The 15006-nt window shown below is 47.1% G+C and overlaps 1 protein-coding gene across 7 annotated transcripts in view; it reads right to left on the reverse strand.

The window, feature by feature from the left end:
- Positions 1-2022: 2022 nt before the first annotated feature.
- Positions 2023-15006, reverse strand: part of LOC128341620 (zinc finger protein 883-like) — a 44054-nt gene continuing 31070 nt past the window's right edge. For 6 of the 7 annotated variants that reach the window (XM_053287961.1, XM_053287963.1, XM_053287965.1 and 3 more), the window contains 3 exons: positions 14791-14876; positions 14522-14648; positions 2023-9837 (listed from right to left, as the gene is read on the reverse strand). In XM_053287961.1, coding sequence (XP_053143936.1) covers positions 7919-9837; positions 14522-14648; positions 14791-14876 — 2132 coding nt within the window. In that variant the 3' untranslated portion in view covers positions 2023-7918. The remainder of the gene's footprint in view (positions 9838-14521; positions 14649-14790; positions 14877-15006) is intronic. The other variant, XM_053287974.1, reaches the window with a different exon arrangement.

Here is a 15006-nt window from a genome sequence, read left to right on the forward strand (position 1 = left end):
GAGTACAAAGGAAGTGGTTTCCAGGAACAAATGTGCTCAAATATTTCTGTTTCAGCAATGGCTGTATGCAGAGTTTTGGAACTTGGGGATATTTTATCTAGGTTTGATGCCATGAAAGTTACCAGCAATGAAGTGATTAAGCGAATCTATGCCAAGTTGGTTTATGGCCCAAGATTCCCACCTTGGCATGGGTTCACATAATCACACCAATGTTGGTAACTCACATCAAACCTAGATTCAAACAAGTGTGTGAACAAGCCTACTCACTCTCTCACGTACAGGTAACATATATAAGACTGCTGTGAGATTGAGCTAGTTAGCTAGCCAACCAATGGAAAACCAACCCTCAGCGGTGAGAGGACTTTTTGGGTTCTGAGCCTTACAGATGAGAGATAAAAGTATTGAACATTAGGGATGTGAGGAACCGGTTCGGAGGCCCTGGTTCGAAGAACCGATGGTTCCGCCGATTCGACAGCGGGTGGTGTCTTGCTTTAAGAGTGGGGGAGGGTGCACATACCTCTCCTACTGGCATCAGTTTTTGTAAAAGCCCACCAGGGCAGCAGCATACCTCCCTGCTGCCCTGTTGTCCGGATATGACTGGAAGTCTCTGATGTGCCTGCATGCGCCTGTGGGCACGTTAGAGACTTCCAGTTATATCCGGACAATGGTGGCAATGGGGCGGCAGGAAGGTACACTGCTGTCCCGATGGGTTTTTACAAAAACGGACGCTGGTGGGAGGGTAAATGCACCTTCCCCCACTCTCAAAGTAGCACCCCCACCGCGGTTCTCTGCAGATCCCTACTGAACATACTGTAACATTCACATATCATGCTGGGTGCAGGTAGACCTCCTATCTGTATCCTACATTTCAGGGGACCAGGTCCACTTTTAACATGAACACAGGTGCAGAAACAAGTCTTAATTATCCCAATGGTTGTGGAGAGGGGAGGCTGTGGATCTGAGCCCTATGGGCTCAGGCCCTGGATCTTTTAAATTCCCTAGCAATGCCTCTGACCTGCAGGATCTTTAATGCTCAAACTTTGAAGCACAGGGGTGTGTTAAGCTGTAACTGACCTTGGGCCTTTTTGCTGAAGCTCCATAAAAGCAGAGAGGGCCGGAGGGCGAGGGTGCAAGCCACATCAACACTTATTCACACTCATTCCTCACATGCAGACAAGCTCATTGGCTACACCAAGCAGGAGAGGGGAATGTAGCTCAGTAGAGGAGCATCTGCTTTGCATGCAGATTGCAGAATGTCCTCCTGGGATCAATCTCTAGGTAGGGCAGGATGAGGAAATCAGGCTCACGGCAGGTAGGAGGGGCAGCTTATCCGGCCTTTTTAAAACAACTTGTGACCTGGGGCAGTTATAGAGTTGAATAAAGGTGCAGAAATACAAAAATCACATGCACATACCTTTAAAAAACCCCACAGAAGGGCAGGAGAACACATTACAAACCTCAAATTAAAAAAAAAAAAGCAGGAGCAGCAGAGGCACTTCCGATGTTCAAGACCCCCAAGGCTGGTCTGTTGTTCCTGCTCTTGGCTGACAGTGGCTGCCATTCCCACGGGGCCCGTGGCTGCTGCACTACTCCCTCTGCAGGGAACCCGGCACCCTGGCCAAGAGCATCCTGCTGTTTGCACCACTATCATGCCTCTGATCACAGGCACAATGGACTGAACCGGCCCAGCAGGCGCTGGCAGGAGAGACAGTATGAAACCAACCTGAGTGCATTTTGTTTTGTTTAAGATTCCCCCATCTTCTGTTTGGATCTTAGGGACTGGCTCACACTCTGTGCTAAAATCCTTTTGATGAAAAAGAAAATTTCTCATTTATGTTTCCAGAGGAGGGTAAAAAACTGGTCCTTTTTTTTAAACCCCCCCCCCACGGGAACTTTCCCACATGCTGTGCTATATAATGAAAAGTTGGGAGATTCTTATCTATCTATATATCTATAAAGAGAAAGGGAGAGAAAGCACGCACATACACAAATAAAAAGGATAAATAACAAAGAGCCTAGGAGCAGTGTTCAAAGCCTGTTTTATTAGAGAAGGTTTCTCAAAGGTCAAAGAGAAACAACATTAGTTCTCTTTTTAAATTATGATTTCTATAGTGCCACCATATACATGGTGCTAGTCAAGGAAAGATCCCTGCCCCTGAGGAGCTTACAATCTAGATATTGACACAAGGGAGGCAACAGGAAAGGGAGAGAAATAAGAGAAGGGATAATATACAAGCATCTTAGTTATGCATATTTAGGCTTAGTTACAAGTAGAGGCTAGGTACCTCAGAGAGTTTTATTCTCCCCATTCTGAAACCTTGTTTTATGGTGTAAGGAAAGATTTTAATCTCCGGCTGAACATCTGCCACACCCTAATCCCTCAGTCTCTCCAAGAGGCAATAAGCCATGTTCTTCATTGTAAGGCCCTTGGGTCAGTGGCAGCCTCCGTCAGCCCCAAGTACAGCTCCCCGACTGTGTGATGCTTCAGTCAAAGCAAAATAGCCTCTACCTTTAAATGGTTTCTCAGGTTGAAGTTCTTTCCACTAACTGAGCACTGATAGGGTTTCACCTGTTTGGATTCGTGGATGCTTAGTAAGATCTGGGCTCTGATTGAACCTCTTTCCACACTCTGAGCATTTAAATGGCTTCTCATTTGTGTGGATGGTGTGATGGGAAGCCAGGCTTCAGCACTGGTTGAAACTCTTTCTACACACTGAGCATTTATATGGTTTCTCCCTGAGTGGCTTCTTTGATATCACCCAAGGTCTGAGCCCTGGCCGAAACTCTTCCCACATCCTGAGCATTTATATAGTTTTCCCCCTTTGTGGATTATTTGATGGGAAGGAAGGGTGGAGCTCCAGCTGAAGCTCTTTCCACACACTGAGCACTGACTGATGCTTAGCAAGACTTGTGCTTTTGCTAAAGCTCTTTATGGACACCGTTGTAATTAGTTTATTGTTGTAAGCACAGGTCATCACACACCTATCCTCTCTAATAAAAGCCTTGGTGTCCGTCCGTGGACACCAAGGTGTATGTCCGTGCCTCCCTTGGCCGTTCTGGGCATGCGCGGAGCGCATGCCCAGAACATGCCGAGGGAGACACGACCGCTGGGACCAGGCGGCCATGATGGCCGGGAGGAGAAGCGGTTGCCGAGGAGAAGCGGCCGCCGCGAAGCCGGGTGGGGGGAAGAGGCGGCAGGGGAAGCTGGCCGGGGCGGTGGCAGAGCCGCCGCCTCGGCCAGAGGACGCGGTGCGGCCGAGGCGGCGGCGGAGCCATGGCCGAAGCCTGGCTGCGCTGCCGTAGCCGGGTGGGGGGAAGAGGCGGCGGGGGAGGGCTGGCGGCGCCGCCGAAGCCGGGCAGGGGCGAGACTTTGGGGCCCTTGCCCGGCCGGGGAGACCGGCCGCGGCATGGAGGCTGGCGGCAGGAGGGGGAATGGCGGCGGGGGGCCCGGAGCGCTTACTAGCGCCCGTTATTTAACGGGCCGAAAATCACTTGTTAAAGCATAATAAAATAGCATAAAACACAACAGCTAAAACAGCATGCATAAAAGAGATCGATAAAATGACAATCCAAATTAATACATTCTGTTTAGGAACCCAGGAAATTATCAATAATCTGGCCCAGCATTTTTCCTCCTATTGTTCCATAAAAGGGGTAGTGTGGGATAACATGTCCAATGTCCTCCACTTGCCCCTGGCTACAGGGGCAGAGGTACTGTTCCATGGGAAATTTGTGAAATCTGCTCTTGAGGAACACTGAGGGTATGGTTTGGAAACAAAGGCTGGTAAATACCAGTGTGCTGGTGAGATTAAGCTGGTACTGTGAAATGGATCTGTTTTTCTTGAAGTGAGGATACCATAGGGAGAATTGTGAACATTAGACCTAACTAGCATCCTGCTCAAGGAGTCAATTGCAGATTCTACCCCCCACCCCATCCATCCCAGGACTTCCTCAGTGAGAGCAGAGAGCATTTTTGCAAAATATGAGACAGCACGTTTGGCCACTGATTTCCCCCTCGATAGTGCCAGTGACAAGATTTAATTAGATGATGTTCCAGAAGGCTTTCATATTTCTTGAAAGATTTGAGCAGTGTCAGATAGTCTCTAAAAGAGATTGAGGACAACCCTGCCTCCATTCTTATATGCACAGCATATATTGCCCAGGGCAAGACCCAGAATTTTCCTCAGAAAACGATTCTGGAACATTTCTAAATTGTCAACCACATTGGCCTTTCACCCCCAAATCGTTGCCCTATACAAAAGCTACGGAACCACTTCCCCCTGAAATATTTTAAGTGCAGGGGCTATTAATTGACACTCCCCACCTGAGAAGAAGGTTAAAATAATCCCCACTGTACGCCGTGCAATCAATAGGGCTGCATCAAGTTATACTGCCCAAGACAGCGATTTCTGAAAAGAGACACCCAAATATTTAAAGGAGGGGCATAGCTCTATTTGCTGAGAGTAAATTCTCATATATTTGATTCTACTGATACCAAAGACTACCACGTTTGTTTTATCGTTGATCCTGAACTTCTCTTCCTCACAGTAATCGGCCAATCTAACCAGCATTTTTCTGAGTCTGATCTTGACATAAGATATAAGTGTCATATCATCAGCATACATCGAGACTTTGCGCCCATTAGGAAAAGGGGAGAAGAATTTCTGGGATTCCATCGCCTGCACTATGTCATTGATATGAAGACTAAATTAAAAGGGAGCCAATAGACAGCCCTGTTTGATTCCTCTGTTTAATAAAATGGGGCTGGATAGTGATCTTTGTCAGGCTATTCTCACCAGGGCGATGAGATTAGAGTGCAATTCAATCAGTAACCTAAGAAGCCGTTCATCAGCATCAGTCCCCTCAAGCTTTACCCACATTCTAAATCTATCAGTAACACCGAAGACTGACAAAAGTTCAGTAAACAAAATATAAAGGTGTTGTTTTTTAAAAAAAATGGCTATTAGCATATTTCTGGATCAAGGCTTTCAAGGCAATACACTGATCTATTGTGCTGGGACCCCTATGGAAGCCTGCCTGCTCTAGGTGAAATTTTTTTTGGGGGCATACCTGCCCAATCCTCCGGCTTGTTTAAAAGTATCGAGTATATCATTTGGAGATACATCCAGGAGGCTGACTGGGTGATAATTAAAAGGCTCCTACCTATTGCCTTTCTTGTATATTGGATAAATAATAGTTTGTTTCAGTTTGGGGAACGGCACAAGTTGTGTCAATTTCATAGCAAAGCCTCACTAGAATGGGGGTCCATCAGTGGGCATTCAATTTAAATATCACAGGAGGCACCACTGTCTTCCCCAGGGGTTTCCCCAAGGGTCAAGGCACCAATCATCTGCTTGCACTCCCGTCCTGAAATGGCAGGCCACTCTGGGAGAAGGCCTGGCTCAGGAAGTGGGTAATCGTAAGTGGTCTCATTCTGGATGCTATCATAAATAGCTGAGAAGTACTGAAACCATGTCTCAGCTGGAAGATAAGCATCTGAGGTGGAATCAGACTGTGGGCCAGTTGCCCCCCAAGCCCAGAACTTCCTATCATTTTTTTCTGGATTAGACAAAGACCCAGCTCTCTCCATTGATCTTCAAAATAGGAGAATTTCTTGACTTTCCAGAACTCCTTGTATTGGAAATGAAACTGAATCAATGATTAAATCAAGGGGCCAGCTCCTTCTCAAACTCTGGCCTGGAGGTGTCACAGGCTTGTCTCTTAAGCCTGCATTCCTCTCTTCAACCTGTTCCCTCTAAAGTGTGCAGGTGTGTGCATGCCCACAAAAATCCACCCACCTACTCGGAGGATTCCACGCTGTCTTGTGCTGCATTCCAATGGATGCGTAAAGTGCCAGCAGTCTCCCCCCACCCCCACATGGCCACTGCATTAGATTGTGCTGTGGCCAGAGTGGGGAAACTGCCTTCTCCTGCAAGAGAGCAGATTCTCCCACTCCAGCCTCGACAAGAACCTACTGAAATGGAGAGGCTTGCAATACGACACCCCTTCTCAATCCCAGGCAGCCAGAGGCTCTTTCAGAGTTGTGGGGACTGGCTCTATGCTCCAGGGGTGGATGTGGTTGTTGAATAGCTCAGAGAAGCTTCCCTTCCCTTCTGCCTCCCACCCCCACCCCCGGCTCTCTGCAGACTTCCTTGTCCAATGGGAAAGCCGGGGGAGGGACTTCTGCTGGGAGCTCCAGTGGAGCATCATGGGGAGAAAAAACAAGGGAGAGCCATGTTCAAGTCAGTATAAAACTTAAGAGGGGACAAGACACTGTGTGTAGATAGATAGACAGATAGATAGGGGAGGGAGGGAGGGATGTGGGGTGGGAAAGAAAGGAGCATACCTAGAGGGACTCTGTGTGTGTGTGTGTGTGTGTATATATATATATATATATAGAGAGAGAGAGAGAGCACTAGATAGATCTATCTCTATATCTATACACACACCCCTCTAGGGCCGCCCAGAGATGTATGTTTGGGCGGGATATAAATCAATCAATCAATCAATCAATCAAATAAATAAATAATACAGCAGGGATTCTCAACCTTGGGTCTCCAGATGTTATTGGACTTCAACTCCCATAATCCCCAGCCCCAGTGGCCTTTGGTTGGGGATTATGGGAGTTGAAGTCCAATAACATCTGGGGACCCAAGGCTGAAAACTCATGTGTGTGAGTATATACATACATAGAGGGAGGTGTGTGGGATGGGAAGGAAAGGAGTGTACCCAGATGGACTGTGTGTTCATGTGTCAATATCTATACAGACATCTATATAGAGGGGGAGGGGGGGAAGGAGTGTACCTAGAGGGATTCTGTGTGGTGTGTGTATGTAAGAGAGAGTGGGGGGGGGGAGGGTGGTGTGTGGAGTGGGAACAAAAGACATATACCTAGTGGGACCCATGTGTGTGTATAGAGAGAGCGGGGGAGGTGTGTGGGGGGGGTAGGAATGAAAGGCGTGTACCTAGAGGGACTGAGTGTATGTGTGTTGTGTTTCTATAGTGGCACATAATAATGCACATGTGCGCACACTGCCTCGATACTGCCACCCAAAACAAAACTAATTCCTCTCTCTGATTAAAAAAACTAAGAGGGGACACTGCTGCATTCCTGGCCAAACCAGCTCTTCCTTATATGGCCCCTCCAAATTTGACCTGCTGTGGTTAGATGGGGGTTCATTATAAAGATAATTTCAGGAAAAATACAAAAAATGTCTGAACAAGATAGTACTGCAAGTTGCCATGGTTTCAGCATCTGCTGAGAATTTAACAGGGTTGTGATCATCTCGTTAAGACCAATAACCCTATTTAAGGTGTCGTTTTTCTTGGGTAAGACCCTTCAATTAAGACCCATATTACAGAGTGGCGTGCAGTACATGCAGAAAAGGTCAAGACCAAATGCAGATGGCCACTCGCTGATCTATTATGTATGTCAAAAGAGCAAACCTGTGAGAGAAATGTCAGAGATATCAGAAAGTAATCTATGACACTGGCACTGTTGGCACTTAAGAAGATGTAGAATCCACATGAGTTAACACAGTCAGTAATGTGGAGACTGGAGAGACCAAATCTAAAGGCCAGATTGAGGAGCCATGCTTATTCAGCACTTCATCTAAGGAGGTCCACAGGAGATACTACAAACGCTATTACAAGAGCTGCTTGAATTGAAAACAGAACTGTATCAAGGATTGAATGGAGGGGTCAGATCTTCCCACCATAACTCTGATCTGGAGTTGTCACAAGGCTTGGCTCGTGCATTCCCGCCAGTTGTCACAAGGCTTGGCCTGCATTCCCGCCAGGAGTCTCCCACAAAAGCTGTGAAAGTTCTTTTTAGAGACTGGGGGCATCTCAGAAAGAAATGAGTGACTTAAAACTGAGGCTGTAAAATGGGCTGTTCTGTCACCAACTTGGCTCCTCCTCAAACTGAAAACTGATATGCTTTCTCTCCTGTGTGAATTATTTGATGTCTTGTAAGATTAGCACTCCGGTTGAAGTTCTTTCCACACACTAAGCACTGATAGGGTTTCTCCTCTGTGTGGATTATTTGATGCGCAGCAAGACCTGAACTCTGGCTGAAGCTCTTTCCACACACTGAGCACTGATATGGTTTCTCCCCTGTGTGGATTCTTAGATGCCGTGTAAGGTTTGCACTGCAGTTGAAACTCTTTCCACACTCTGAGCATTTAAATGGTTTCTCCCCTGTGTGGATTATTTGATGTCTTGAGAGGTTAGCACTCAGGTTGAAGTTCTTTCCACACACTGAGCAATGATAGGGTTTCTCCTCTGTGTGGATTCGTTGATGTTGCTTCAGTTTTGTGCTCTCGCTAAAACTCTTTCCACACACTGAGCACTGATAGGGCTTCACCCCTGTGTGGATGATTTGATGCTTAGTAAGATCTGTGCTCTGGTTGAAGCTCTTTCCACACTCTGAGCATTTAAATGGTTTCTCCCCTGTATGGATTATTTGATGTCTTGTAAGGTTAGCACTGAGGTTGAAGTTCTTTCCACACACAGAGCACTGATAGGGTTTCACCCCTGTGTGGATTCTTTGATGCACAGCAAGGTGTGTGCTCTGCTTGAAGCTCTTTCCACACACTGAGCACTGATATGGCCTCATCCCTGCATGGATTATTTGATGTCTAGTGAGATCTGTGCTCTGCTTGAACCTCTTTCCACAATCTGAGCATTTAAATGGCTTCTCCCCCGTGTGGATTCTTTGATGCACAGCAAGACTTGTGCTCCCATTGAAGCTCTTTCCACACACTGAGCACTGATATGGTTTCAACCCCGTGTGAATTCTTTGATGCACAGCAAGATTTGTGCTCTGGTTGAAACTCTTGCCACATATTGAGCACTGATAGGGTTTCACCCCTGTGTGGATTCGCTGATGCTTAGTAAGATCTGTGCTCTGGCTGAAGCTTTTTCTGCACACTGAGCACTGATATGGTTTCACCCCTGTGTGGATTCTTTGATGCACAACAAGACTTGAGCTCTGGCTGAAGCTCTTTCTGCACACTGAGCACTGAAAGGGCTTCACCCCTGTGTGGATTCTTTGATGCTTAGTAAGAATTGTGTTCTGGTTGAAGCTCTTTCCACACACAGAGCATTTAAATGGTTTCGTCCCCGTATGGATTATTTGATGTCTTCTAAGGTTAGCGCTTCGGTTGAAGCTCTTTCCACACACTAAGCATTTAAATGGATTCTCCCCTGTGTGGATTATTTGATGCTTAGTAAGATCTGTGTTCTTGTTGAAGCTCTTTCCACACACTAAGCATTTAAATGGATTCTCCCCTGTGTGGATTATTTGATGCTTAGTAAGATCTGTGTTCTTGTTGAAGCTCTTTCTACACACTAAGCATTTAAATGGATTCTCCCCTGTGTGGATTATTTGATGTCTTCTAAGGTTAGCGCTCCGGTTGAAGTTCTTCCCACACACTGAGCACTGATATGGTTTCACTCCTGTGTGAATTCTTTGATGCACAGCAAGATGTGTGCTCTGGCTGAAGCTTTTTACACATACTGAGCACTGATAGGGTTTCACCCCTGTGTGGATTCTTTGATGCCTAATAAGATCTGTGCTCTGCCTGAAACTCTTTCCACACTCGGAGCATTTAAATGTCTTTTTTTCTGTGTGGATTCTTTGATCCATGAGATGGTTTGAGTTACAAGTTAAAATTTTTGCATGTAGAGGGATTTTATTCCTTCTCTTTTCCTTGTGATTTTCTTTCAGGATAGGCATTTCATGCACATCAGATCCTTTGGGGAAAATGGATTTTTCTCTCCACTTTTTATTTCCTTCAGATTTTCTCCATTGCATTTCACACACTCTCTCGTCACCTACAAGAATAATGAGACAAACCTTGTGATAGTTAAACACAGCCTCATAGTAAGGAGCAGACACCCCATTAACTGTTCAATGAATAACAGGATATAGGAGACGTTGAGCAGAGGCAGACCCTGCCACAAATTAAACAGCCTCTGTTGGTTGTGGTTAAAAAGCAGCTTCTTCCATGTAGGTTACTGAACACTGGATTCACCAACTCTCAGTTTCAGTCCTCAACATATCTAGTTGAAACAGCTCCTGTTCAGTTTGAAGCCTACTGTAGAGGAAAAGGAGCTGACCTGAGAAGTTAAGCAAGCCTTTCTATCACAAAACCCCTTTTTTCCTTGAAACGAACAGGAGGAAGGGGATATTTTGAGGGGCTGGTTTCTCTTAAGGGGAGAAGTCCCAGTGTGTGTATGTGTGTGTTTTGCCAAGGCTTGTTTTGGGGGCTGTTTGGGCTTTCAGTTTTTGTTCTCTCCCACCTGCTGAGAGACAGTGGGAGGAGACAGTTAGGGCTGTGAGGTGAGTCACACCTGGTGGAAGAGGCCGCATTCCTGCTGAACCACATTCCTGTTCAGTATAAAGCCAACTCTCTATATAAGAAGCAATGATCAGGGAAATTAGTGAACAGAGATTAGCAAACAGGGATTAGCAAACAGGGTCATTGGCTCCATTATCACAAGGAGGCCAGTAGGAAGAAAAGCTAAGTTCTACTCCCTCTTTCATAATCTCAGGAAAGTAAGTTTAATCCGCTGAATAGCTTACAACTACATATAAGGCCTTACTTACCAATAAACAATTCCCAAATATTCTGAAACAGCCAACAAAACCAGTTATGAAGATAGAAAGCCAGCAGGGGAGGGGGCGTTTCCCAGTGTATTGCACAGAGTGCTGCATGTGGGACTCTTTGCTTGACAGGCAGAAGTCATGGATGTGTGCTTGGTCCAAGGAGCTCCTGGCTCTCAGGGAACAAGTTCGTTCCCTGGAAACCAAGGTGGTGGATCTGGAGAAGCGCAGAGAGTCATGTGGACGAGACCTTTAGGGACGTGACAGATGCATCCCACTACCAGGCTGATGGCTCCTCTGCTGTCAGGGAGAATGAAGGTCTCGGGGGAAGGAGGACATCATTCGGACAAAGAGGAAAATGCTCCCTTAGAAGGGACCCCTTCTGTGAATGATAAGCCCATATCCTCTCACACAGAGGATACTCCTTGGGGGCCTTCTAGTAGTGGGTGATTTGATCATTAGGGGTATAGACAGATGGGCATGTGACCTGTGTGTAGATCGCACGCTAACTTGCCTGCCTGGTGCGAAGGTTGCAGACATCACATGGCATCTAGATAGGCTCTTAGGCAGTGCTGCAGAGGAGTCAGCTGTTGTGGTGCACGTTGACACCAATGATGTTAGGAAATGCACTCAGGAGGTCCTGGAAGCCAAATTTAGGCTAGGTAGCAGAATGAAGTCCAAGAGCCCCAAGGTATCTTTCTCAGAATTGCTACCTGTTCCATGTGTAGGGCCAGCAAGACAAGTAGAGCTGAGGGGTCTCAATGTGTGGATGAGATGGTGGTGCTGGGAGGAGGGGTTTAGATTTGTTAGGCACTGGGATACATTTTGGGACAAGATGAACCTGTACAAAAGGGACAGGCTCCACCTGAATCAAGATGGAACAAGACAGCTGGCACTTAAAATAAAATAGGTTGCAGAGCAGCTTTTGGGATGATGCCAGGGGGATAGCCGACAGAAGCCGGGCAGTATCTGTTTCGGCAAATGCCATCCCCTAAGATGAGAGAGTGTAAATTATTTGGATAAAACGGAAGGGGACAGAGTAGAACCACATAAAGAGAGGACAGAAGGATGTGCTAGCCAGTCAAGGAGATCCCATGGCCAAAATAAAGATTTAGCATCTAGGTGCTTGTATGCCAATGCCAGAACCCTCTGAGTCAAGCAAGATGGGCAAGCAGGAGTGCTTGGTTAATAATGAAAATATAGATATAGTGGGCATAATGGAAACATGGTGGAACAGCGAGAACCAGTTGGACACAGTTATTCCTGGATATAAAGGACAGAGAGGTGTGAATTGGGGGTAGAGTAGTTCTGTATAATAAAGATGGGATAGAATCTCACAAGCTAGAAAATGTAGGAAGACCAGAGTCCTCCACAGAAACTCTGAGGGTGACAATACAAGCCCTGAAAGGAAATGTGCTACTAGGGACGTGCTATCACCCTCCTGATCAGAATGCTGACTGGGAGTTGCAGAAGGAAATCGGGGAGGTGTCAAAGAGAGACAGAGCTGTAATAATGGGTGACTTCAATTAAGGCCTACTATTTCAGTCAGATTGGCTTAAGCCTACCACTGTTTTGCTGGTAACACCAACCTCAAAGAAATTAAACCAAGCAGGAGAACTGTGAGGTTTATGTGAAATTTCTGGGAAGACAAATGACCAATATTTATATACCACTTTTTAACAAAAGTGAATCTGTAGTTTTGAAAATGGTTGTTTGGGGAAGCTCTTCCCCATAGTGTCTAATCAGATTTTCCTTTTTAGAATGCCTGAAAATTCAGAATTCCAAAAACCTTGGTTTAAGATGAGAGTTAAGATGCTTTACATTTTCACTCATGCTCTAAAAAGAATGAAAATTGCAAGTTAAGATGCCCATCTTTAACTTCCATGCCTAGAAGCTGTAAAGACTTTGTACAGTCTGGTATCTACCCACATTTCACCTTGGTCTTTCAGTTGGACATTGGGCTGGTGAGGGATGCATCCAGGCAGACATTTAACAGGTGCAGTTTCCCTAATCACTTCCTAGAGATGCCCCTGATGAATGTCTGCCACATGCATCTCTGATCAAGGCAAAGTGTGGGTGCATGGAGCCTCATTTCTAAAGCCATCATCATATACCAGACTGTTCAAAGTCTTTCCAGCTTATATGGTACTAGTATTTTTAAGCCCGTTTTAATAACGGGCGCTAGCTGTCTTTCCCCCCTTTAAGCTTTCTTCATATCTTTTGCCCTTTTTTTGTGTGTGTGTCCCTGTCTCTCTTCCTTTCTTTTCTTTCCTTCCTTTTCTTGCTTTCCTTTTCCTTTTTAAAAAAAATATGTTTTATTCTCTACGTTATCTTTTTCTCTCTTCTTTCTATTATGGGCATGTTTGTTGGGGTTTTTTGTGTGTGTGTGTTTTCCTTTTTCTCTTTTTCTATCTTTCCCCCCCACCTTTTTTCTTCACTTTTACCTCTCTTCTTTTTCCTTCCTCTTTGTTTATTTTGTTCTTTTCTTTCCTCTCTCTCTCTCTTCTCTCTTTTTCCTTCTTTATCTCTTTTCTTTTCTCTATTGTTCTGTCTCCCTCCCGCATTCCTTGTTTTGTCTTTTGCTGTCTGTTTTTCTTGTTGTCTCTCTCTCTCTCTCTCTCTCTCTCTTTTTCTCTCTGTCTTTGTTTTCCTCCACCCTGTTCTAATTTTCCCTTCCCTCTGTGGTTTTTTCCCCCTCTGGGGGACGTTGTTGGGGGGGGGGGTGCTTGTGTGTGACACAGAATGGCTCTGGGCTCTCCAGAATGGCGACCCCCCCCCACATGATTAAGGGCCAAATCGGCCCATGTAAATGCCGCTGCGGCCACCGCCGCCGCCGCCCACCCGCCCTCCCAACTGCCGAGTCCTCCTCACCCCCGTGTCCTCATCCCCGGCCCGAGTCAGTTGGGCGATGAAAGTCCTTAATTTGATAGGGAGAGAGGAGCTCGCAAGCAGAGCTCCTCTCTCTGCAAAGCCTCTTCCCGAACTGGCGCTTTGGACGCAAAGGACGCAATAGGCGTCCTTTGCGCCCAAAGCGCCAGTTCGGGCAGAGCCTTTGCACAGAGAGGAGCTCTGTTTGCGAGCTCCTCTCTCCCTATCAAACTAAGGACTTTCATCGCCCGACTGACTCGGGCTGGGGTATGGAGGACTCGGCAGTTGGGAGGGCGAGCGGGTGGTCGTCGTCGTCGGCGACCGCAGCAGCAATTTCGCCCATGGGGCTGGGAGAGGAGGACTCGGGCTGCTGGGAGGGTGGGCGGGTTAAGGGCAATTTCGCCCTGGTTTTCCATCTTTCTGATGTGCTGCCTCTTCACTCTCGGCGGCTGTCCTGGAGCCGCTGCCGCCTCTGTCTCTCTGCGTCCGCCGCAGCCGCTTGGCAGCTCCGCGGCACGGTAAGGCAATGCCGCCCGCAGGTGTTTTGGTGCCGCCGCCGCCTCTGCCTTCCAGCGGCTGTCTCAGCCGCATCTTTATCTGCTGCCCGCGGGTGGTCTGGTCCCGCCGCCGCCTCTGCCTCCAAGCGGCTGCCGGAGCCGCATCTGTCCTCCCCGCGGCCGGGCAGAGTCAGAAACATGGCCGCCTGGTGCCTGTCTCCATTTCTGCCTCGGCTGTCCTGCGCATGCGCTCTGCGCATGCATAGAACAGCCGAGGGAGGCACGGACACACGCCTTGGTGTCCACGGACGGACACCAAGGCTTTTATTAGAGAGGATGGAAATTAAGATGGGCACCTTATCTTACAATGCCCATTCTTTTTAAAGTATGAGTGAAAATCTAAAGCATCTAAACTCTCATTTAAACCAAATATTTATATTACTCTGTCATCCTCACTGACATACTGACTGTGCATTGAGATGGATGAACAACAGATGCAGTTCTTGCTTTCAGTATCTAGCAGCAGAGGACAAGGAGGGAGCCTTACCCAGAGAGGCCAGATGACCAGAATTCTCCTCCATGACTTCCTTGTGCAGAGCCCTTTGGGCAGCATCCAGCAGAGCCCACTCCTCCTCTGTGAAGTACACAGCCACCTCCTCAAAGGTCACCCAGCCCTGAAATTAGAACAAAATTATTTCTCTTCTTCAGTCATGCAAGAATCTAGTGGCAACTTTGGCAGAAACACAGGGAAATGGACAGGGGAGAAAAACACCAGGGCTGTACTCTGCTGATCTCCTCCACTCACCCTTCTCTTACCTGTTCCAGTGATGGCATGGCAACAAAATCCTTTCCGCCACTGAGAGGAGAAGGCCTGGAAGGGGGCCCCGGGGTCTTTCCAATACCTACAAGGGCGACAAGGGAGGTGGGGAGATGTTGGATCCCGCTAGCTGCCTGGCCCAGTTCGAGGAGCTTCTTGCCATTAAACCACTACAAGACCCAACATCTGCATACCCCAGGAGTCTTTTTGTCCCA

This window comes from Hemicordylus capensis, chromosome 2 (genome assembly GCF_027244095.1).
Source record: "Hemicordylus capensis ecotype Gifberg chromosome 2, rHemCap1.1.pri, whole genome shotgun sequence".
NCBI lineage: Eukaryota > Metazoa > Chordata > Lepidosauria > Squamata > Cordylidae > Hemicordylus > Hemicordylus capensis.